This window comes from Mangifera indica, chromosome 9 (genome assembly GCF_011075055.1).
Source record: "Mangifera indica cultivar Alphonso chromosome 9, CATAS_Mindica_2.1, whole genome shotgun sequence".
NCBI lineage: Eukaryota > Viridiplantae > Streptophyta > Magnoliopsida > Sapindales > Anacardiaceae > Mangifera > Mangifera indica.
In genome coordinates this window covers 18,065,085-18,089,370 of record NC_058145.1, presented here as the reverse complement: position 1 = coordinate 18,089,370, position 24,286 = coordinate 18,065,085, and the positions used below count along the sequence as shown (strand labels likewise).

At 35.8% G+C, this 24,286-nt stretch overlaps 4 protein-coding genes across 10 annotated transcripts; all 4 read left to right on the top strand.

Annotated features, from left to right (window-relative positions):
- Positions 1–599: 599 nt before the first annotated feature.
- LOC123226378 (protein CREG1-like) lies at positions 600–2,066 on the top strand. Its single transcript, XM_044650876.1, has 4 exons — positions 600–692; positions 912–1,102; positions 1,305–1,340; positions 1,853–2,066. The coding sequence occupies exons 1-4, from the start codon at positions 600–602 to the stop codon at positions 2,064–2,066; spliced, it is 534 nt and encodes a 177-aa protein (XP_044506811.1).
- A 1,425-nt stretch (positions 2,067–3,491) lies between these two features.
- LOC123225768 (CRM-domain containing factor CFM2, chloroplastic-like) lies at positions 3,492–10,110 on the top strand. 5 transcript variants are annotated; one of them, XM_044649994.1, is made up of 14 exons: positions 3,492–4,299; positions 4,947–5,484; positions 5,556–5,686; positions 6,140–6,478; positions 6,572–6,728; positions 6,888–7,180; positions 7,407–7,466; positions 7,591–7,647; positions 7,741–7,854; positions 8,163–8,384; positions 8,458–8,893; positions 9,039–9,169; positions 9,259–9,511; positions 9,623–10,110. In XM_044649994.1, exons 1-13 carry the CDS (start codon positions 3,544–3,546, stop codon positions 9,496–9,498), a joined length of 3,474 nt encoding a protein of 1,157 aa, XP_044505929.1. In that variant the 5' UTR covers positions 3,492–3,543; the 3' UTR covers positions 9,499–9,511; positions 9,623–10,110. The 5 variants fall into 5 exon arrangements, with proteins under 5 accessions (XP_044505929.1, XP_044505930.1, XP_044505928.1 ...); XM_044649995.1 differs by having other exon boundaries at positions 3,493–4,299; positions 8,461–8,893; positions 9,672–10,110; XM_044649993.1 differs by having other exon boundaries at positions 3,493–4,299; positions 9,672–10,110.
- Positions 10,111–15,687: 5,577 nt separating this feature from the next.
- On the top strand, positions 15,688–19,017 carry LOC123224762 (ferredoxin-thioredoxin reductase catalytic chain, chloroplastic-like). Its single transcript, XM_044648468.1, has 6 exons — positions 15,688–15,913; positions 16,010–16,122; positions 17,076–17,125; positions 17,284–17,355; positions 18,165–18,225; positions 18,625–19,017. The coding sequence occupies exons 1-6, from the start codon at positions 15,802–15,804 to the stop codon at positions 18,667–18,669; spliced, it is 453 nt and encodes a 150-aa protein (XP_044504403.1). The 5' UTR covers positions 15,688–15,801; the 3' UTR covers positions 18,670–19,017.
- A 2,367-nt stretch (positions 19,018–21,384) lies between these two features.
- Positions 21,385–23,864, top strand: LOC123225383 (protein bicaudal C homolog 1-like). Of its 3 annotated transcripts, none has more exons than XM_044649321.1 (7): positions 21,385–21,725; positions 21,821–21,885; positions 22,268–22,311; positions 22,424–22,855; positions 22,985–23,065; positions 23,270–23,321; positions 23,573–23,864. In XM_044649321.1, the coding sequence occupies exons 3-7, from the start codon at positions 22,300–22,302 to the stop codon at positions 23,602–23,604; spliced, it is 609 nt and encodes a 202-aa protein (XP_044505256.1). In that variant the 5' UTR covers positions 21,385–21,725; positions 21,821–21,885; positions 22,268–22,299; the 3' UTR covers positions 23,605–23,864. The 3 variants fall into 3 exon arrangements, with proteins under 3 accessions (XP_044505256.1, XP_044505257.1, XP_044505255.1); XM_044649320.1 differs by having other exon boundaries at positions 21,399–21,725; positions 23,270–23,332; XM_044649322.1 differs by lacking the exon at positions 23,270–23,321 and having other exon boundaries at positions 21,387–21,725.
- Positions 23,865–24,286: the final 422 nt, after the last annotated feature.

Sequence of the window (24,286 nt, the reverse complement as noted above, 5' to 3'; positions counted from 1 at the left end):
ATATCAGCATCAAAGTGAAACATATACAACATAGATCAGGCACTAAGCCAGCAAGTGCAACCTCAGTATTAAATTGTAATATTGGAAGCAAAGCAACACAACAACAAATGCCTTATCTCAATGTCTTAATTTTTATACAAAGTCAACAACATCATTAGTTTACAATGATTCATTCTTCTGTCAAAACCAACATTGGATCTAATCATTTACGTCATTCAGGAGAACCATGACCATTCTCCAGACCATTGGCACCTAATTTGACCTTTTGCTTTGCAACATTCTCCTCCTAATCTTATCCTCATCAGAATGACAGAATTTAATGTGAAATTGCTCAGTCTCAATAGCCTGGGTTGAAATTTTTCGTATTATGCACCCGTTGAATGTTTTTTGGTATGCGCCACCATTAATTATCCTATTTAATGATATCCCTTATAGGTTCCTCTACTTCACATAAACACACCATAATCTGTGTTATTAGGGATTTTTTTTTGGAAACTTTTGCGATTCATTGTATTTGTCACTTGTATAGTGTTATAAATACAACTGCAGATGACAGTTGAAGTTCACTTTTTTAATTGACTCGGTAAATCTTCTTAAGCATGGAACTGATGCAAACTGAACAGGAAGAGAAGGAAGAGTTGGCGTGGAAGATGGAAATGAAGATGGGAACGGAACGGCATCGTTGGAATTACGTAATGCATGTATAAACAGTGTGACGTCATTTTGTTTTGTATAAGTGGAACACTATGTGTGATTAATATAGAGAGGTGTAGGCGGGAAAAGTAGTTGGACAATTTTATTCATCAAGATTCTGTTTCTTCTTCTCGGTAATTCTCAGCTCTTTCTCTGAAATTCTCAGTTCTCTCTCACTCTTAATTCTTCTTTAATTCTTGAATCTGCTTAAATCATAGAGCCGTCAGCATCAGGAACTAAAAAGTCTTGTTAACAGTTTCAAAGTTTGCTTTTTGATCTTGTTTTTCGTTGTGGGCATCCAAATTAGTGCGCAGGGTCGCTTGCTGAGTTCAGTCCCGAAACCTGACAGAAACGATGTAGCTGCTTATGCTTGTTGGCTAGTCTCACAAAATTCGTGGGGGGTATTAAAATAAAATCTCAGTCTTTTATCTGCTGCTGATTTCTCCTGTTTTTGAGGATGTATTGACTTCATATGAAAGTTTTGAATTCAGATTACATTTCTTGTTGGCATCTTGTAGATTTTATTGCCACTAGAATTGTGTAGAATATAATATTGAGATTACCTGAGGTATTGTTGGCGTCTTAAGCTTGTTTTTCCCTTGAAATTGCAGTACTATATCCAATAAGTTGGAAGGAGCACCCTTTGGGTAAGTTTTTTTTTTTTTTTTTAGTCCTCGGAAAATTATATATTCTTCCTCAAATTTTGAACAGCATATATTTCTATTGTTTCCTTTGAAAATAGTTCTAATATATACTGTGTCAATCAATCTTCGAAGCTTTATTTTTGGTAGTTCACTCTGGTTTAAGGTTGCAATCCACATTCTGAGACCTCTCTAACATTCATTGAAACACTGTTAACACGTGATGTAAATGTGCATGCATATTGTCACGATGATTCCTTAGCCAAAACGAAATCAGTGACCCTAAACCCAAAAGGGTGTTCACAAGGCTATCCCTTGGTGGTTGGTATAATTGGATGTCACACGGACAGTTCCGCTGTGCCAAATTTGTGAGCTCGTGACAATATGCACACATATACTCAAGCATACACCTGGTTATTTACTTTCAATGTATATAAACTATAATTTTGTTGTATATAAGCATTAAGCTTTCCTTTTCCTTTTGCTTTTCTGAATGTGTTATGAAATTCTCAATGCAGGAATGTTGTTTCATTTAGTGATGGACTACCTAATGAAGGTAGTGTTATCCCATATTTCTATTTGACAACTCTTGATCCTACTGCCAGTAATGCATTGAAAGACCAGAGGTCTTCACTGACAGTTAGTGAGTACCCTCTTGGAACTTGTGGCAAGAGAGACCCTGAAAATCCTGTTTGTGCAAAAATTACGCTCACGGGAAAGGTTTGTGGTTAATTATGTGTTTTCTACTTTTCAGTTTGTGAACATAGTTTGGTTAGTTACTGATGTATGCAAATATGTTGAGATAGTGTACAAAATCAATAAGATAAATAATCACGTAGTAAAGAGAAAGAACACAAATGTGATTTATGTCGGTTCACACAACCATATTATCTTCAACTAAATCAATTTTATTCAATATTTTCTCGTCTCTCTTGTGATAATTTATGGATTTCTATTTCATATTGTTGATCCCTTCTGGTTAGGACTAAGGTGTACTAACCCTGCATCTTATGGTTTTTTAGTTTGGTTAGGACTGAGATTTTTAAAGCAGTAACAGTGTCTGTAATAATGATCAAATCTGTCAGCATTGCAAAAATTGCATCGATATTGTCCATCAATATTCGGAATTTACCTGTCCGAACATCAGGAGACTTCAAGTTTCCAATATCCGGAATTTACTTGTCCGAGCATCAGGAGATTTCAAGTTTCCAGCCAAACCATTCACATAGCAAGAAATATAGAAGCATACAGTGGGGACTTTAACAAGCTACAATAAGGAAAAAATTATATTTTCTCAAGCTTAATTTGTTTCATTATATCCGAAAATACTTAAAAGATGTTACTCGAGAGAGATCATATCATGTTTAGGAGTAGATTCTAACCCGAGTTAATTTAAATTTAAATGAATCAAATTCTAATCGAAAATTTAGTTCAATTAGAGTATCAGAATTTATCAATATCGTCGTATTAAAATTTTTATTTACTAATAATTCATCTTTTTAGTGATTTTTTTTTTAATTCGATGATTCTTCTTCTCTATTAGGCTAAAAGACTATTTTTCTCCTAGGTTTTAATACGTTTTCAAAGTCATATTTGAGGGGTTTGAAAAACCAAAAGTTTCACTTATAAACTAACTTTTGTTAAAATTATAATTTCATTAATAATATTAAAAAAATATAAAATTTATTTTTTTTTGGTACAATTTTAAAAATTAATAACTTCACTTCTATCGAAAATATTTTAATTTTTAAAAGTAACGTTTCTTCTCACCCCCCAAAATCTAGAAATTATTTTTTAAACACTCTTTAACAATTGATAACAATACTTCAATCTATCATCTCACCGATCACTAGATCTTTACTTTCCGACATAAAAAAAAGTGACAAAGATGTTTCAACCTAAATTCATAGAGGGATGAATTTAGGCCAATCCCTTTGGCCTCTCTGTTATATTATCACTATTTAATATTCCATCCTTCTCCGACTCTACCTTAAATTGTCTATTCCATATTCAAATCAAACACAAAGTCGACTCCTAAATTCATGTTAAGGCCCAAGGGAAAACTTCTTTTAAAACACGAGAGTGGCACATGACAAAGCAAAAGGGCCTTATCTTGTCAACCCAAGGGAAAACGTCTTTTAAAACACGAGAGTGGCACATGACAAAGCAAAAGGGGCTTATCTTGTCAACTGATTTATAACGTTCATCTATGAAGTGTAGTCTCGTCTTGAAATTCTCTTTCATCCATGAAACCATGCTTACATTGTACTACCACAACCCTGTACTGCCACCTAAAACCCTTCCAAATCCTTCTCCTTCATTTTTCGCTACGCACAAAACCCTAACCATTCAAAGCCCTTCCAAAAAATCCACCATCAAATGCGCCGCTACCACGCAGAACCCGCAAACCAAATCCAAAGCCCACCTCCAAAAGCTTCCCAGATCCGCCATTCAACGAATTGCCGACAAGCTTCGAAGTCTAGGCATTGTTGAAGAAGCGAGTCCTGACAAAACCGAAAACCCTGAACCAGAATCCCTGGAAAAAAATTCCGCAGGGGAGATATTTATCCCACTTCCCAATAGAATTCCCAAGTTTCGTGTGGGCCATACTTTGGATTCCAGTTGGAGTACACCGGAAAACCCTGTACCGGTGCCGGGTTCGGGAGAGGCTATTGTGAGGTACAACGAGTTGAGAAATGAAGTGATGAAGCAAAAGCGGTTGGACAAGAAACCAAAGGAGAAGGTTGTGCCTTCATTGGCTGAGTTGAAACTTTCAGGAGAAGAGTTGAGAAGGTTGAGAACAATTGGGATTGGGTTGAGGAAGAAGTTGAAAATTGGGAAAGCTGGAATTACGGAGGGAATAGTGAATGGGATACATGAGAGGTGGAGAAATGCTGAGGTGGTGAAGATTGAGTGTGAGGATTTGTGTAGGTTGAATATGAACAGAACTCATGATCTTTTGGAGGTATCAGGATCTTTTGTTTTGTACTTGTTTATGTGATAATTGCTTGTGTTGTGTTGTTTCTTTTGGGATTTTGTGTTCACAATATTTGTTTGAATTGAGAATAAATGGCTTATGCAACTAAGAAATGAAACTCTGCTACTACAATGTGGTAAAGATGCTCAAAATTTAAAGTTGTTTTTAGGTAGCTGATCCTTCATGGTACACTGTGGCCTTGCCAGTTTGCCTAATAAATTGGTCAATGTTCAGTTCCAACCAAAAGTTTCTATAGTGATGTTTTGGTTGCTTTGAATTTGCATAATGCATAACATGCTATGTCATGCCAACTTTAGATTTGTCATTGTTCATCCTATATTCCACACATTCTTGTCCTGGTGGAGTTGTGATTATAATAATCTCCCAACATTGTAATCCTTAATTGCAGTTCTCTGTTCCACTTACAATTGCCTCTGTCAGACAGCGTTTAAGATTCTATTATGATGTAATGAAGAACGTGTCAGTGTCCATTTTGCAAAGTGAAACCCCTATCTCCCCAGAAATAGAGTCCTAAAACATAGGTAGTCAATTTAAGATCTTGTTTGACATGTGGTTACTACTGAGTCCCCAAATATTGTGCTCTAATGTTATTCTTTTTTTTCTGACATTTCTAGAGAAAAACTGGAGGCTTGGTTGTTTGGAGGTCTGGAAGTAAAATAATATTGTACAGGGGGGCCAATTATAAGTATCCGTACTTTTTGTCTGATAAAAGTTCAACAGATGATTCTTCTCCTGATGCTATACCTGATCAAAATGTGGATAGTAGAGTATTTGATACAATGAAGAACTGCTCTTCCGGTGCTGACGGCACCAGTGGTGCAAAACCTTCTGGACAAAGTCCAACAAACAAAAGGATTCAACCAACCTTAATTCATGGTGTTGGTTCTCCTGATAAAGTAAGATTTCAACTGCCAGGCGAGGAAGAACTTGCCAAAGAAGCTGATCGTTTGTTGGATGGCCTGGGTCCTCGATTTACTGATTGGTGGGGTTATGACCCTCAACCTGTGGATGCTGATCTTCTACCTGCCATAGTTCCTGGTTACAGGAGACCTGTTCGCCTTCTTCCCTATGGTGTGAAGCCAGTACTAACAAATGATGAAATGAACACATTAAGAAGACTTGGCAAACCCTTACCTTGCCATTTTGCATTGGGTGAGTTTAAACTCATTTTAAGTTTTGTCTATACTTCTCGATACATCTCAGTTTTTTCCTCTTTATAACAGGTAGAAATAGGAAACTTCAGGGACTGGCTGCTGCCATAATTAAGCTCTGGGAAAAATGTGAGATTGCCAAGATTGCAATCAAGAGAGGAGTACAGAACACTAACAGTGAGTTGATGGCTGAAGAGTTAAAAGTTAGTGATTGCTTTAACCGTTTGAGTTTAACTTTTTATTTGTTCAAGAAATTTAAAATTGTGATTGATTTTTTCATGCTTAGATGTGGAAGTTCTCTTTTTGTATGAGAAAAATTACTTTCTCATGTTTGGAAACACTAAGGAGTGAATCTTCTTATATTTATGGAAGTCATAATATAATATCTGAAGCTCTACATATGTTCATCATAGTTTGTGAAATCAAAACTCATTGTCAAGAGAAATTAAAATAGTTAACAACTGTGATCCTGTAGTCTCAAGTTATCAGTTTATCAATTGTTCCTTATATTTGCAATGTTTTAGTCCATAATTAAAAAATTTTAATGTGATAACACTTGATAGTACTTGTTGAATATTTATTCATGATTAGATGTCTTCAGAGAAATTTGTTAATGTATATATTATATTTATATGTATGTATATTCTTTTTTGCAGTGGTTGACAGGAGGGAGTGTGCTTCACCGGGATAAATTTTTTATTGTCCTATATAGGGGAAAGGATTTCTTACCTGCTGTTGTTTCTTCTGCAATTGAAGAACGAAGAAAGCATGGAATTCTTTATGAAAACCAGAGGACAGAGTTCAGTACGTCAACTAAAGCAGCACCAGAGCTTAAACTTGGGAATATAGAGGTTAATTGTAGAGATAATGTAGAGTCTGATTCTGAAAACCAATTTACTGATATGGATGACCAGCAAAATATTCCTGAGTCAGAACAAACTAAAGGAAGGTCTGCTGAGGCAGCTATTAGAAGGACTAGCTTAAAGTTGTCAATGGTATTTTTGAAAATAAGTTGATAGAGTTTGTTTGACTTCTTGTTGAAGTCTTTTTTTTTTTTTGTAATACGTGTAATATTTTTTTCTCTACAGGCATTAGAAAGGAAAGCGAAGGCGGAGAAGCTTTTAGCTGAGTTGGAGAAGGAGGAAATCACACAACAGCCTGAACTAGATAAAGAGGGTATAACAGAAGAAGAAAGATACATGCTACGAAAGGTTGGCTTAAGAATGCAAGCTTTCCTACTAACGGGTGAGTTATGCCATCTAGCATGGGATTTGAACCTAGATCAGCTGGTTTGTTATTTTTACTCCTGATTTCAGGAGTATGTTCAAGGGTTTTAGAAGATCCAAAAAAATTGGGCTCCTATACAAGTAGGCCTTAATGCACAAGTTTTCTCTCTGTTTTCAGGTAGACGGGGGGTTTTTGCTGGAACAGTTGAAAACATGCATCTCCACTGGAAATATAGAGAACTTGTGAAGATAATATCTAAGCAGAAAAGCATTGAAGCTGTTCATCAGGAAGCACGAACCTTAGAAGCTGAAAGTGGTGGTATTTTAGTGGCAGTTGAGAGAGTGAGTAAGGGTCATGCCATTATTATATATCGGGGAAAGAATTATGAAAGGCCTACATCTTTAAGGCCTAAGACGCTGCTGACTAAAAGACAAGCACTGAAACGTTCTGTAGAAGGTCAGCGTCGTAAGGTAAATTGGGAACATTTATAGACATATGCACACATGCTAATGGCTACTCTGGCTTTAAACCACAATATAATATGTGGGTGTAGCTCAATTTAGGTTTGTCATCTTTAAAGAAATCTTTCCTTTATTATTATTTTCTTACTATTATTGTTTGTTCCTTTATAGAACTTTTTGATCTATTGTGATGTGTACCTCAGCTTCCTATTTCTTTGGTGCTCCATTTATGCAGTCTTTGCAACTACATGTTTTGGAACTAACCAGAAACATTAACAAATTGAGAAATCAGTTGGTAAGTCATTTCATGTTTTGTTTCTTGTTGCATCAGCAACCTTCTTAAAATTGTTTCCCTTGAAATCAAGCTTTTATTTACCCAATCAAATGGAGATAAGTCATGTAATACTGATTTGAAACAGGTTAAAGAAAAGGAAGCAAACACTATGGAACCAGTTGATGAATCAAGATTACTGCTAGTGAGCTGACTTTTGTTTGTTTTATCTCTGGCCTTTCCACTGAATTAGCTTTGTTATTTTAAGGTAAAATTACTCAGCTGTACGTTATTATAGGTTCAAGAGGAGATGGGCAATTTGCAGTCAGCTTATGTAAGATCAGATTTTGAACTTAAATCCAGTGATAACTCTCAATCAGCAATTCCTATTCCATATGACCCAAATCTAGAGGTACGAAGTGTGCATTTTGGTTTTGGGAAGTAAAATGTTTTAAATGATTCTATCTTGTTTGGGCTTATGTGCATGTTAAAGTTAATACATTGTAACTGCTATTGATTAAAAAGTAATACACATTGTTTGCCCTTCCATAACAATGCTGACCCCAAATAGAATCAAATACATGCACAGTTAGACGTATAGATTTAATTGGCATATCTATCAATTCAGAGCATTCAAATGTGTCCATCTAGCATCATTTGAAAATAATATGATGTCTATAATATCTCATGCCTAGATGATATTTGATCTGATTGCTTAAGGCTAGGGAGAAACATGGAGCTGATTCAACTTGCATAAAATCAAATGATACCAAGGATGCTACAACAGTCAGTCTACAGGCAACTCAACAGATTGATTTCTCTTCGACATATAATGGGATTGAGATGCTTAAAACTGACATTGAGTCATTATCTTTATCTTTAAGTAGTGTAACCCTGGAAAGTGGAACTGCAGACTCTGATACATGCCCTGATAATTCTTTGGTAATATCTAAAATTCCTTTTGTGGCCGCTTTTTATCTTGAGATACTGATCTGGTATATTATCCGGATCTCAGCAGGAAGGAATGGGCTATTCTGCTGTTGTAAATGCTGAGAATTGTTCATCCAGCTTATCTGGATCTCAACAAGAAGGAATGATCCATTCTGTTGCTGTTAATGCTGAAGATCTTTCATCTGTCTCATCTGAGTTTCAGCAAAAAGGAATGGGTGATGCTTTTGCTAATGCTGAGGATCTTTCTTCTGCCTCATCTGAATCTCAGCAAGAAGGAATAAAAAAATTTTCTGTTGTTAATGCTGAGAATTTTTCATCTGATTCTGAGCCAATAGGCTCATCACTTAAATCAGCCATAAATAGATCCGAATTATCATTTTCGGCCGTGTTTGAAAATGGGTGGAAGATGGCTTCTAGAGTTGTAAACCTTTCCAATAGAGAAAGGCTTCTGCTACGAAAGCAGGCTTTAAAAATGAAGAAACGCCCAGTTCTTGCCATAGGTAATTTCTATGCCCTTTTTATGGTCCATGCCTGACCTTTGTTGCTGCTTTCTTTGCAACTGTTGCTGGCTTTACCTTGCAATTAATTGTAATCATGGAAATTCCTTTTTTTTCTTTTTTGCTTTTCTGCATTTTATTTTACTAGGGAAGAGAAACATTGTCACTGGTGTTGCAAAAACCATAAAAGAACACTTTCGAAAGCATCCTCTAGCTATAGTAAATGTCAAAGGCAGAGCCAAAGGGACTTCAGTCCAGGAAGTGGTTGCCAAGCTGCAGGTGTGCACTTCTGAATTCAGCTTTATATTGCTACATAAAAGTGTTGTAAAAATGGCTGTAATGACATGTTTTCCTTATCAATCACACAGGAAGCAACAGGTGCAGTTCTAGTTTCTCAGGAGCCTAGTAAAGTCATATTGTACAGGGGCTGGGGTGCAGAAGATGAACCTGGCTGCAGGAATAAGAAGAATGCCAGAGATAAAACGTCATTTAGCAGAGAGGTTGACCTCCAGCCTGCTGTGTCTCCAGAGCTCCTTGCAGCAATCAGAGTTGAATGTGGATTGCAAGATCAACAAGAGCATGAAGGCACTTCAGAGGCCGGTCTATAAGGTTGTGCAAAAGGTATTTGCTGCAATTGTTCATGCCATGGCTATTAATTATGACACAAAAGGATTGCTGCAGCAAAGTGAAAAACTCACATGTTTTATTTTGCGGAAAAAATCTATGAATCAGATAGTCCTGGGTCATTCAATGATACCAAATTCATTGCATTTACATGCAGAACTGTCAGCCCAGAGATAGTCTAGCGCCAAAGTGACCAGGCATGAGTTATTCTTTAAAGGGTTAGTTTAGGCCCTAAATGCTATCTCTTGAGACACTCAGGAAGCTCTCCTCTCTGCGTACTTACGTTAGTTTCAACGAGAGCTAACAGATGGCGAGGTACCTTCTTCAAAGAAATTGGTAATAGAGTGCTACGAAGAACTGGAATACCAAATGCTAACGCAAACAGAACATTTGGAATCGTATAATTGTCCATTATCCATAGAGCTTGTGGTTGTGGCTGATAAAGTTATGTTAAATATTGGTGAGCCAGTGTATCCAACTTCAGGCCTTGTTGGTTATAGAATGTAAATATTGTGTAAGCTTTTGCATATTTGGTTAGGGCTACATACAATCCAAATGACGCAAATTAAATGATAACCTTCGAAGCATTTCCCTTACCTTCAATTGATGCGATAACGTACTTAGAAGCTTTTTTTAAAAAAAAAATAAATAAATAATGTGTGTGTGCGTGTATTTTGACTTGTGATGCAAACCTCGTTACAAAACTGTTAGCTCTATCATTGAGAGGTATAAGTGAGTCAGGTTGAGACCTTTTGATTGACATTTGTGTTGGACTAACTGACAAAAACATAAGACTCAGATATAACTCAGATCTTTAGGGTTATACCTTTATTAGTCTTTATTAAGATGGTCTATTAAATTATAAATTTTTAATATATAATTAATATTAATTAAATGTTTTTAAATACATAATCTGATTCGTAGATCTTATCTTATAGTTTGGAACATAACCCATTAAGCCTGCAAACCTGACATGGTCTGTTTTTTCTTTATGCTATGTCGAAATTCAAAAAAAAAATTGTACACCTTCTTTAAATACATAAATAAATATATATTTAACGTGTGATATCAAATATGCACATATTATATATTCCTTACATCAATAATTATATTATCATTTGAATAAGTTTATGATCATTGTAACTATTCAAAGTGTCCATTCTCATATCTTTTGACGTAACATCAACCATGATGAAGATTTAAGGATATTGAACACACCTTAAAATAAAATGCAGCTTTAAAAATGTGCCTGAACAATTATAATGCAGTCCATGAATCATGCGGCGTTAGCTTTTACCCTACATTGCATAGTTTTCCAGTCATTACTCATAATATATAATATTCTAGCAGAAATTCCACAAAATTCAAACACATGATCAGTCTTGGGTTTAATGAATGATAATAAATCACTGTCTCTCTCACACACTTCAAATAATTTATACCAAAAGAGGAATCTAGGGTTTCATAAATTATCATCATCATAATCACTCTCTATCTTGATGTCAGAAAGCACAAAGATGAAGAGGGAGAGAGAGAGAGAGAGCAAGAAGAGAAAGCTATGCACAAAAAGCCTTGAATGAATTTTCTACCTTTCTTTGTTTCAGAGATCATCATCATCAAGATCATGATCATCTTTATTTCTGTTTCTCTTACCTTGTTTTTCTTCTTCCTCTTCTCCTCCATCACCATCATTGCTCCCATAACAACCAACCCACATACCTCCAAGCTTCATCATGGTGACCACCAACAACTTACTTTAAAAACAATCATCACTTTCACTAGCACTAAAAAGAAGAAAGCTACAACATCAGAAACAAGGACACGTGTATTTTCTCAACGACTTCAACAAAAACATGAACTTGATGAACTTCTTCCATGTACAAGGCTGAAGGTTCCATCTTTCCTCACCCTGCACCTTTATACCAGCCTTCTTCTTAGTGTATTTCAGTGAAGGGTGTGAAGTACTACTGTTCCTTCATCTGGGGAATCAAGCATCTTGGTCCGATGATCTTCTAGATCAAGCAAGTTTTATAAGTTCTCGATATTTTCTGTAGTAACTTTATGCTTCTATGCAAGTTTTTACGTCTTGTTTTGCTCCTTGGGCAAAATTGGTAATTTGTTTTTGGGGCATCAAGATGGAGATTTGTATGTTATGGATAGATTACTCTTGTATGTGTGAACTTTGCATCTTTCTTCTCAAGTTTTATGATATTCTTGACCTACTTTATATATTTTGCCGTGGTTAATGAATGAATGGAGAAATGGATCTGGGTTTTTCATGTCTATAAAATTCATATTATATTACATGCATCAATTTCTTGAAAACAAAGTTGAACAGACATTATATTTGCTAACCATTAAACTACATGTAATCAAAGGTTGAAATTAGATGAATAGATGTATATGGTGCAATGTTGCTAAGATTGCTGGTTTCTGAAGCAAAACTTGTTTTTAGTTTGAGTTCTACAAGTTATGTGTTTACTCTATGGTAAGGATGAACATTATTTCTAACTGTCATAGAAAGTTATAATGATGCTTCTTGAAGCTTTCTGTTGAGTGTTTAACATCCTCAGTATGCGCCTGCTAGCTAGTGCATGTGAACATCTTCTACATGGATCACCAAAACTAGCGAGAAGCTGGTTTGATTTTGAGTTTGCTAAACTTTCTTGCACAATGATTTGATTGAAGTTTAATTTATAATAGAAATTAACAGAGATCTCTGCTTGCGTTGCATGCTCTTCTCTTATTTCTCCTGCCAATCACTTTTTTTACACAATAATGATGCATACTAAAATTCCACAATTAATTCAAATTGTCTATACGCGCAAAAGAAAACCCAAAGAAACCAAAAATATTAAAATAAGCCCCAAGCTCCAACACTATCTTTCAAAGAATTCTTCGCACACTCAATGGTGGTCGGATCCAGATAAAATGCCAACTAATTAGAAGGATTTAAAGCAGTTTTAGACATATAATCAGCAGTTCTATTAGTTTCACGAACCACATAGACAATAGAAGAATTGTCGCTCTAGAGTCAAATTTAACCTGAATATTTGTAGATTCTTGTTGAAGAAATTAAGAATAATAGAAGCTAGGTTTCAAGAAGGGTATGCCCTCTCTTTAATCAAGCTGTTTAATTTGGAGGATGTGTATATTGTATAATAACTTAAGGTCTGATTGTTGCTATAAATATTAGGGTTATACAGAGAATGCCCAATAAATTCTCCACACAAAACGGGTAAAGGGTTTGTCTAGGAAATTAAAGAACATGACAAAAAAACTGGTTGAATTTGTACCAGGGGAAAATAACATGGGCAAATGGTACGAGGGCCACACCTCATTTTCATGTCCGCTTTGAAGTTATTGTAGTCTTCTTGTACAAATTGCATTGCAGGCCAGACATGATGCACGATAGCTACTGTAATTACGTAAGAGTTTGTCTAATCGAAAGAGAAGAAAATATATAATTGCCCTAACAATCTCTTGGTAAGATCAAAATACAACACGATCTTGATCAGAGGTCCCCATAATCAACACATAATACATGCATTATACGCTTTTCGTTATAATGAAACCCTATTTTATTTTATAGGCCAAGTGTTTCAAGATCCCAACTTCAAATATATATGAAGAAAGTGCTAGTATCTCTTTGGCTCTAGACAGATCACAGCATATCCTTTGCCTTGGGCATCTTTCAGTGGATATTGAGTATGAAATGTAGTGTAATTTATTGTCAGTTTTGGAGAGACAGACTCATGGTTTTGTTTTAGGGCTCTGCAAATGCACAATGCGGGATGCCCAGTCATATATAATTTGTCTAAATGGAATTGGGATTTGGGTATGGATGTTACATGTAAGGTAAAGTAGGAATCCACTTTCTCCACTTGGGTTTCATAACTTTCCCTTTCTAAGTCAGCTGCAGCTTTCACGGATTAATTAATAGTGATAGATGATAAAGTGTGTAGTTTGATGAATCAGAGTCAGCACTTTATTTATATCAGAGGAGAAGGTGTGTGAGAGAGAGCATGAGCAGGCACACAAACCCTTGAAAGAATTTTAATTTCTTTCAACGCTAGAACCCCAACATCGATCATCATGTCCTCTACCTCTATCTCGCCACCTTATTATCTTCTCCATCGCCATCATTGTTCCCACACCCTCCCCTTCTTTTATTATCATCAAATAAGTTCAATCCACAAACTTATTTCAAGGAAATACAGAAAGAAAACCAAAAGAAAGAACGAAGACTAGTCTTCGCACGCTGATATGAATATGTGCAGGTCACCTTCTGTCTTTCATTTGTGAGATATATATAGCTATAGCTAGCTCTTGGTTTTGAAGGGACAATGTGGTTTCCCTTTTAACACTTCATTTATGCTAGTTAAAAAAAGTGATCATTCTCGCTTGGGAAATTATAAGTACATGCATGTATGTGAGGGGAGAGTCTTTGGATTACATTTTGTTTTCTGTCTTCTATTGATTATGAAGATAATATTGCATGTGAGATTTATGTGCATGCATGTATTCTCATTAATTAGAAGTCTACTTTGCTAGATTTCTTGAATTAGGGTTTTTAGTTCTGGCTTTTGGCAGGGATCTTGTCTACAATTTAGATTAGTCTCCCCGTTACAAATTGATCTTTGCATCTGAAACCGCAAGTTACATGTAAAAATTATCAAGTTATTTATATATGATGCAAAGCAGTGGAGCTTGGACACATGATGCTCCAGTTTAATGGATCGTTTATTCATAAAGACATTTGCATCATTCTGAGCTTGGAAGACTTATACCGTAACATTTTGTACAAAATAGTGGACAGTGGACCTGGCTATTGGGTGAACGCTTACACTAACACTTTCTGCATGCATTGAAGTGAGAGGTCCTTTGGATGAATTATTGACTAGTCTTTTCGAGATTAGTCCGCCCCAAAGAGATGGTCAGCTCCTCCAAGTGGGATTTGTTGTGGGTGGGGGGGGGGGGGGGCCGCGGTGGGGCGCTTGTGGGGGTGTGGCGGCGCGGGGTTTGGAAAGTTTTATGCAATCTGTTGTATAAATTTTTCGGGAGAACTTGCCATTACAGATGTATCTTGTAGCAACAGTACTTCCTTGAATTTCAGTTGTTGTAACGCTGCTCGATCTTCTCTAATATTATAGACAATATTTTCATTATGTTTAATTATCTTTCTACATTTATTGACTGATCTCTGAGATCAGTATCTCTTCATTTCAATGGCCTGTGGCGAAAAAATATGCTATCTTATTGTGACCCTGTGCATTTATTTAGTCCTTGGTTTAACTTTTTGATTGGACAAACACATACAACCTTCAAGAAAACATGATACTGTATGTGGAAACTAATAGCAGTTCCATCAAACGGAATAGTTGGGAGATGGACAGAAATGACACGGCCCCTACCAAACGCACAACTATAAGTATGCAGCAGATAGCCTTCAAAGACTTTGCCGTCACCAGAGATTCACAGGAAAGGAAACCCTGATAGAAAAAGGTGAAGAGAAGTGCAGCGTTGTGCAGAAGTTTATCTCATCAAGAGGGCAGTTCTGAGTTTGACTAAGTAATTGAAATCTTTAATTTGATGACAAGTGATGTACTACGTACTCATAGGCAAATGACAAATATATTACTATCTCCTATTGATTTCTAGATATTATTAATCAACTTCAGGATTTAGCTCTTAATTATATCTCCCTAGTCCCTACATAGAAGAAAATAAGCAGTTATAACTAAAAGTCGCTCTCTATCAAAGCTAAATGACTGATGTGTGTATCTCCTCTTCAAATACACATAAGAAGATCAGTTCTTCTATTCAGTATCAACTTCACCAAATCCCAATTTCTTTCATAAACGTTCTCAAGTCATAAATTTGCGAAGCCATTCTGCCATGGAAGCACAAATTCAATCAAATTTTTGGCAGTGAAAAGGGTGACACTCCTAGAAAGCAATAGGTTATTTACCCTTGATCCCACTTTCCTCTGTGTATATATTTGGATTTCTTTATTTTTTTAATTCATGCGAAAATGTATTTAATAAATGTGTTAGTCTTTTTCATCTTTGGATTGGATCTAGAATTGTCATGTAGCTTGGACTCGATGGCCCGGCCTCATAAGTCCAAAACAGGGGCTTCTGCTTCTGGCCAGATATTTATCAACATGTGGCTGTAACATAGGCACAGCGAAAATCCTAGGACAATCGACGCTCAACACGGGCACACATGTAACACAAACATAAGCGACTTAATCTAGTTCTTGTTCTTTCCTCTGTAAGCCAAACATGACTCTACAAACCGCTCTCTGTGGTTCCAATATTTCATCCTTCATCTGTCCGTCAAGACGCAGAACCAGAACCGCCCGACACCGTCCTGCGACTCTAATTCGATGCCGAGGTAAAAATAGAACAGCCCCATGTTGATTTTTTGTGCTTTTTAGTCCTGAATATTTTTGCTCGAATAGAAAATTTAGTGTTTGTTGTGTAACGTCAGTGGAGCCGTCTGAGAAGTCTGTTGAAATAATGAGGAAATTCTCTGAGCAGTATGCAAGAAAATCTGGGACCTACTTTTGTGTGGACAAAGGTGTGACTTCCGTTGTTATTAAGGTAATTTTTAATTTTATTATTATTTTTTAATAATTTGAATTGAATATGGCTCTGTTTTTAGTTTGTGTATATGGGTTTTGTGAGAATGTTATGTTCGATGGTTTTTTATTTTATTTTTACTTGTTTTTATCACTGTATTTAGCGTTTATAATTGCTTGGTGATTCTTTATAGCATTCATTTTTCAATATTGAGGGGTTGCTAGTTGTGTGTTAAAGCCTGCAATTTGCTCCCACTGGATCTGAGGTTCAATTTTTCAGAGCTCCCTACCTGTTGAAAAGAAAGTGTACTACTTGCTGAAGATAGTGAGGTTCAATGAGGACTTCAATTTTGAAATGGAATTTTGCTAAATCGTTCTGGTGGATTTGTAGTTTATCAGAAAAAAGAATTGCATTTTTTTTGTCATTCATTGCTATTTCTTCTTGGTGCTCTGGTTTTGAAGATTGAATACTCATGTGAAAAGACAGCATTATTTCTTTTTTGGGCATTTATATTTCTGACATTGGTCTATGTGTGAGTGGATATGCGTATTTGTACTAAAGAATAAAATTAGTTTATTGATTTCAATGTTAGTAGCTTGAAAATTGTTGTATATTGGACATTAGCTAGATTAAGAACTTTGTGCATTAATTGGTTTGGAGAACTTTGTGTTGGTGTACCAAAGTGTTTTGGCATTTCATGCTAATCGAATCTTCTAAATTGTTTCTATTTATCAGCTTCTTTCTAGAATTGATCACCCAAATCTTGATAGAGTTTTGGTTCCATTTTGATTAGAATGCTAAGACATTCAGCTCAAAATGTAATATAGTCATTGAGACCCATCTTTTAATTTTAATTATTTATTTTTATCTATATTTTCTTCCTTGAAGAATTGAACATAACATGTTTTTCCATTGTTGAACTGAAAAGAAGAAAAGATTCATATAAAAAAACTAATGTTGGAAATTTTGAACAGGGATTGGCAGATCATAAAGATTCATTGGGTGCACCTCTTTGTCCATGCCGGTTAGTATCTTTACTGTCATCTGGCTCTTGTCCAGCGATATGCTTTTTTGTTGATTGTCACTATAGATTCCATTTTTGGTACACAACGTAAAAATTTCAAATTTGTATGTCTAAATTTCATGTTACAACTTTTTAAGTTTGGATTGATTATATCACAGGCATTATGATGACAAAACTGCTGAAGTGCAACAGGGCTTTTGGAACTGTCCATGTGTTCCAATGAGAGAAAGGTATGATATATTTACAGCTACAAAACCATGCAACATTGTATAGCTATAATAATATTTCTTTTATCTCTCTTTTATTGGGTATCTTATTTAATGTTTTTATTTTTGTTTTATTAAGTTAATTTTGAGTGTGAAAATGTTCTTCTGGAATTAGTTAGTTAGAAGTTCTCACTGCATTGCCATTTCGGACTGTGCCTTCATACCTTGGTTATTTGCATGCTTATATGATGCATTTAACTATTTTGAAGTGTATATTATAATTTAGTAATATATTTTGGAGTATATATGATGCTTGGTCTTGTTTTGGAATTTTTAATTTTCTGACAGTCAATATCAAAGTAATATATCATCTCCTTGCCAATATCTTATTAGGAATTAAAAATTAAGTGTGCTCACTATATGAAAGGGTATAAATATCGACTTGCAAATACAACCAATTCCCTAGGGGATTCCAAGATTATGTGGTGCAAAATTATTTGATATCACTGTCGGTTGCTTCACATTAGATCATCATTTAGTGAATATAATAGTATGAGGACAGATAATCTGTCATTCTTGAAGGAATTTTCTGAAGCTATGTTATGGGTTCAGTGAGGTCACCAATGGAAAAATATCACTATCTTACAAGTAAGTAATCGTTATTGTCTTACAGTGAACCACAGGGTTGTATGAGGCAATGCAATAGGATTAAGAAAAAGAAAGTTGTGTGGATAGTTCTTAAGGAGTAATGAATCAGGCTTAGGAAGGTAAATAGCATCACATAATGAAATCGGCCTGATCTAAGGACTTTTGTTGTATGTTTGTCTTCACAGGAAGGAGTGCCACTGCATGCTTTTTCTCACTCCAGATAATGACTTTGCTGGCCAAGATCAGGTACTACTATTAACTTATCACTTAAAGTCACATCATAAAATGTATATCAAACATCATTAAAAGCTTTAAAATCTTGTCATATTATCAAATGGATATGAAGAATTACATCAAATTGAATTGCCCTGACTGTAACTGGAACTTGTGAAGAGAATTAGCTTGCTTGATGAGACATTATATGTTTAGCTTTCAATATCAACAAATAAAGCAGAAAGAAAGACAAATTGAAATGGACCTGGAAACTGCTTATACACGCGTGCACACACATGGGGGATGAGGGAAAAATGTTGTTGCTGGAGCTTTGGTCATCTGCTAACCAAGTTTTCCTCTTTTCCATGTCATATTTTTTGTTTATACTTTATAATTTTTGCTCTAATGCAATCATATTTTCTTCCTGTGCAGACCATTTCCTTGGATGAAATCAGATCATCAACGGAAAATATGTGATGACTATGTACTAAGTTACATGTTGAAAGAGTCATCTCTTATATTTGGCCAAAGAAAAGTAAACAATTTCCTAGGAAGACCATGTTCTTGAATGAAATCATGGGAGGATGAAATATATGTGATGCATAATGTATTGGGTCTATTTTATTAGACAATCTTCTCCTTTATTGGCCAAAGAAGAAAGATAAAACAAACGATCCCTCATCGTTTGTATGTATATTTGTAGTATACTTGTGAACCACACTATCTTTTTGTTCCCTTTTACTCTGAGATCTTCAGCCTGGAATTTCCCTTGTCCCCACTGTATTTTGCTTACTTGACAGAGTATATCTGGATTCTTTCTGGGTACTGTTGTGTGCACATATACAAAACACAAAGTTATGCAGAAGTAAATAAATGCTTGCTAGCAATGCAAGAAAGTTATTTCACCTTATCTAGAGGTTAAAAGTAATTAAACAATTGGGGGGGGGGGGGGGGGGGGGGGGGGGTCGTGGTGCGCGGCAACTAGTGTAGCACCATGATCATAATTAAGAAAGGGTTATATGAAAGGTTGGATTCAAATTTAGTTAAACTTAAAATATGAGTCAATTCAAATCTAGAATGGTAAGTTAAGATTGAGTTTAATTCATTTTATTGGTGAAAAATATCATTAGAGACAAAAAGAATCACTTGAATTTAAAAGAAATATCAGAGAAGATAAAAAAGAGGATCGTCAAGACAAGTATCAATATGACAACTAGGGCTAGATTCGAAGTGAGCTTATTCGGGCTCGAAATGAACTTTGCTCGATCGAGTCCAAGCCCGAGCTTGCATTGAACAAGCCCGAGTACGAACGCGAGCCTAAATTTTAAGTAAAAAACGAATACGAACCCGAATTTGAACATTGGTTAAGCTAGTCGAGCTTGGCTCGCGAGCTGCTCGCTCAAATAAAAAAACATTTAATTTGGAATAAACGATACCGTTTTGAAACACAAGCCTAAAAACCAAGTTACTGAGCCTAAAATGTGAGCCCAAAGCAAACCCGAGCCCGAATACTAAAATTATGAAATAAGTCGAACACGAACATGTGTTTAGCAAACTCGGCAAGCTCCAGCTTGGGCTCACTGAAAACGAGCAAAAAACGAGCTGGGTCTTGTTCGAGTTTGGCTCATATCCAGCCCTAATGACAACACTGGCAAGACAAGAGGCTTCTAATTAAGTCAAGTTTAAGCTAAGATTTTTTTTTAGGTTGAATTTGACTTGAATTTAACTCGAGCATCTTAAATCGGAGCCATTCTAATCACATGTTAGACAATGGCGTTCAATAATGCAAGCCTTTACAACCACAAACATTCTTAACATCTTTTCTGGTAGGTAAGTTGTAACTCTGTCAAAGAGTTTTTGCGGCAAATTATCATGATACAGTGTGTTCTTATAGTTTTCTAGTCCTCAATTTTTGCTACGATTATTTTGTAGTACCAACTTGTCATTTCGTATTACCATTTTCAAATAGGCCAAAGGACTATGTCCCACCCAAGTTTAGGTGCGATTCCAAAGTCATACCCATGGGATTTGAAAAACCCGAAATCCCACCTATTGATCAACTAAAGTTAAAATTTTTAATTAAATACAAGGGTAAAATCATCATTTTATTAATAATATTAAAAAAATATAAAATTTATTTTGTTTTTCTATCCTAAGTTTTAAAAACTAATATTTCACCTCTTCAAAAGTTTTTAAACTTTGGAAAATCACATTTTCCTCCTCAAGACCTTTGAATTTTTTTCTTCCCCGTAGGTCACTTTCTCTGATGATCTGGAAACGACAACGTTGAAACTTGTTCGCCGATGAGGAGATTTGAATCTCTTCATTGGTAAAGAACAAAGAGTCCAGATTTCTTCGCTTAGATCTCGTCAATCTCTTCGTATCCGATAAAGAGATCCATTCCAGATTTATCTATGCATGTCAACCAAGGTTTAAGGTGGAGAGTGGAGTTCATCGGCGCTAGAGATAGTGGTCAAAGAGGTGAAAAAAATTTGGGGGGAAAATATGACTTTTCAAAGTTAAAAACTTTAGTTAAAGGTAAAGTTGTTAGTTTTTAAAAATTAGAGGAAAAATATAATAAATTTTATATTTTTAATATTATTAATAAAATAACAATTTTACCTTTATTTTTAACTAAGAATTTTAACGGTTGTAATGTTATAGGTGGGACTTCGGATTTTTCAATCTCTATTGGTATAAGTTTGAGAACATACTTAAACTTGGGTGAGCAATAGTCCTTTGGCCTTTCAAATAAAGCCAACGAGCGGTAACCCTACGGATCTCCCCGTATTCTTAGCTTAATTTTACCAACTCTTCTCTAGTTTGAGAATTGAACTTCATCCCTCTATAACTCTATATAAATATCACTAACATTCCTCGAAATTTATCTGGTTCAACCGGAATCCAATGGTCAATCCTGGTCTAACTTGTTTGACTGGTTTGTTTGAGTCAATATCTCTGGTTCAGTTGTCATGTTAATGTTAATTGCAAATTTTTTCAGTTCAATCGTCATGCTAACGGCGATTCCAAATTTTCAAGCTGTTGTCTGCTGTTGTCTACTGTTATGAAGTAAGCCAAGTTGGAAAGTGTAAAATTTCGCAATTGCAATATATACAGGCTACCACCTGTTTTGTTTGATTCCGACCCTTGACCGGGTGAAGGCCCAAACTAAATCCGAAAACATCGCTCTACATCTATGATGGAGAGGAGATCACCAGAAGGAACCCCTGTTATAAATATTAATATAACAGAAACAGAACGAGGACAAAGACATTTCTTCAGCTCAAAGCGACAGAAATGAAATTCCATTGGTCCATTCTTTTGCTTCCGATTGTTGTAATTGCTAATTTAAAGTTAAAAAAAGACTTACGGCGGGTTTTGTTTATGTGTACTTCTGTATGTATTAATGTGAGCGCATAATAATACACTACATTGTCTCAAGATGACACCACTGAATTTATAATTTCTCAACTCCTGATCACTCCGAAATGGCGGAGCCCCATGTCACCATCACCCTCGAGCGCTCTGGCCAGGTACCCTTTACGTTCTCTTTCTTGTTTTAGCTAACATTCATGTGTTCTTTTGATGATTTAAAGTCTTTTATGTTGTTTTTGTTTCTGATTTTCAGATGATGAAGAGAGGGGGAAGCAAACGATTTACGGGCTCTGATCGGTTGTTGTCTGTGAACAAAAGGTGGGTTCTTTCGGTTCTTTTTGTTTTCATGGTGTGGTTCCTGTGGTTGACTTGTCAGTTTCTTATACCAAATTTCCTCTTTTGGGTATTGTTTTCTAGGCCTTTTAAATTTGTGATGCTCAAATTTTCTGCTTATGTGATTGATTGCATAACATTGAGTTGAAAGAGAGAAAGGAATATCAGTGAATAACTAAATAGAGTTCAAATTTTTATAGGATGTTATCAAGGGAAGGCATTGTGTTTTGGATGGATTCCTCGTTGCTTTTGAGATGGGTGGTTGTAGTTTCGGTTCTGTTTTGGTGATTCTTTCTTGTTAAGGCTGTTTTTATGTCTTACAATGTGTTTTCAGCTTTATATCGATCCGATGAATGTTGTTTTACAGGAACCGAGTATATCATACTAAGTGGAGCCACAATGCCAAAACTGGTAATGATTAATGTTGATTGTGTTACAAGGACCTTTAATGTATAATATCTACTGGGTGGTGTTCTTTTTTTAATCTTTTTATATTGTTAATGAATCTGGGACCTTGGGTAAGGTTCTTCGATTGAAACTATTGTGGAAAAGGCATATTGAAGAGCAGCAGAAGAGACACATACATGAAAAAATGACCAATGCTAATCTGCTGCAACACCACCCTCAAGCAAAGGGAACTCACCTTTTGAGGCAGTTTCCCCCAACAGAAATTTTGAATGATTTCTATCCTGAGGACTCATTCTCTTCTCAGACCATGGATAGATCAAGGGCGAGATCTCCAGGTAGAAATTGGACCACTGTGGGATTCTTACCTCCAGGAAGTTTTAATGTGCTGCAACAAGTGCCAGCCATAAGAGTAGATGATGTTTCAAGAGCTGGACAGTTTTTTAGCAATGAAGTTGTTGGTGCTTCTAGGCAGACAGCTCATATAGCAGCTCAAATGAACTACCCAGTTGTACCAAGCGCTGGCTTCATGCGAAAGAGTGCTCTAATGGTAATTTTTATATGCTTAATTTTTCTGGAGCTTGTTTATGTCACACAAGTTAGATGAGTTTGGTTATTCCGTAAAGAGTTAGGCATCTATATACATGTATATATCATGCTCCTTTTCACTGTTCTACAGGGTGTGGAACATCTCACAGTTGCTCCGGTATTGGAATCACTTGGTTTGAGGAAATATGCAATTACTTTCCAGGCTGAAGAAGTGAGTCACCCACTCGTTTATGAATTCTAATCATTTTGACTATTTGATTGTTTACTCCTGTTTCTTCAAAACTTTGATTCTTCTGGTTTACATGTACATATGACTGCAATGAGTGACTAGCAGTTAAAAAATTCTAATCATTTTGAAGTTTGGTGGTTTACCATTTACTTCTTTTTTCAAGACTTTGTTTTATCTGATTTCTAGGTAGATATGCATGCATTGAAGCAGATGAGTGATACGGACCTTAAAGAACAGGGTATACCAATGGTATTGTAATTTCAGTTTTCTTCTACAAGTCTACTTCTTTCAGTCTTCTGCCAACGCAAAAATTGCTGTTTTTATTGCCATATGGTGTATTTTTCATTTCTTTAACATCGTATTATGGGCATCTAGCTTGAACATTTTCCTGACTATCATGAACTTGCATGGCAGCATGATCATCATGCATTGGCTTGGCTTCGTTCGAATTTAATTAAACTGTTCTCACAAAAGCCACTTGATTTGCAGGGACCCAGGAAGAAGATTTTGCTTGCAGTTAAGCGGCATCCCAAGCAACTATAAAAGGCTGTGCATTGAAAAGAGTATATCTAATGTTTGTATTTTTGGGAACTTAGGTGAAGGATATAACATAGTTCTGATAGGGCTGCTGTTATTGTTTATGCTTTGAGACATCTTTGAATAAATGAATTATTAGAAGAATGTTAATAATCTGGAATTAGAGATTGATTGCCTTGATGATATGTGGAGCAGAGTTTGGATAAATAAATTTGTCAAATATATGTTGCCGGTTAATGTCTTTTTTAGGCTATGCCCATTGATGACTTTTTGCATACTTTCAATAAGCTTTAACATATGGATCAGTAGAGGTTGATTATGCCGCTGCCTTCGAACTCCAGTCCCTCCCGGTACATTCTTTTCCATTCCTTGCAGCCAAAGCAACTGAAAACTTACAATTCTTTCTTCCTGCACCTACCATAGCCCTGACATTCTTTCCCACCACTGAATCTTTCTGTAATATTTAGGTCCAATAGTCTAGTTCTTTGTCAAAATATACTCTGTTTGGACACATAATTTATGACCGTTTTGTTTGGGTTTTGTAAAACGTTTCTTTACAATTTAGGTACTCATGGGTTATCTGACTAGTCAATTAGTAATGACAACAAAGCTGGGTCTCCTTTACAGTCCAATGACTTACTATCAAGCAGTGGTGGGTTCATGCAC

Bases quoted from the DNA above. Each gene is read 5' to 3' on its own strand.
- LOC123226378 (XM_044650876.1), top strand. From the start codon at position 600: ATGGAACTGATGCAAACTGAACAGGAAGAGAAGGAAGAGTTGGCGTGG. The intron at 693-911 runs GTAATGCATGTA...CTTAAATCATAG, and splicing joins AACGGCATCGTTGGAATTAC to AGCCGTCAGCATCAGGAACT. The intron at 1,103-1,304 runs ATAAAATCTCAG...TTGAAATTGCAG, and splicing joins AATTCGTGGGGGGTATTAAA to TACTATATCCAATAAGTTGG.
- LOC123225768 (XM_044649994.1), top strand. From the start codon at position 3,544: ATGAAGTGTAGTCTCGTCTTGAAATTCTCTTTCATCCATGAAACCATG. The intron at 7,181-7,406 runs GTAAATTGGGAA...CCATTTATGCAG, and splicing joins TAGAAGGTCAGCGTCGTAAG to TCTTTGCAACTACATGTTTT. The intron at 8,894-9,038 runs GTAATTTCTATG...TTATTTTACTAG, and splicing joins ACGCCCAGTTCTTGCCATAG to GGAAGAGAAACATTGTCACT.
- LOC123224762 (XM_044648468.1), top strand. From the start codon at position 15,802: ATGACTCTACAAACCGCTCTCTGTGGTTCCAATATTTCATCCTTCATC. The intron at 15,914-16,009 runs GTAAAAATAGAA...GTGTAACGTCAG, and splicing joins GACTCTAATTCGATGCCGAG to TGGAGCCGTCTGAGAAGTCT. The intron at 16,123-17,075 runs GTAATTTTTAAT...AATTTTGAACAG, and splicing joins TGACTTCCGTTGTTATTAAG to GGATTGGCAGATCATAAAGA.
- LOC123225383 (XM_044649320.1), top strand. The intron at 23,066-23,269 runs GTGAGTCACCCA...TCTGATTTCTAG, and splicing joins TTACTTTCCAGGCTGAAGAA to GTAGATATGCATGCATTGAA. The intron at 23,333-23,572 runs GTATTGTAATTT...CTTGATTTGCAG, and splicing joins AAGAACAGGGTATACCAATG to GGACCCAGGAAGAAGATTTT.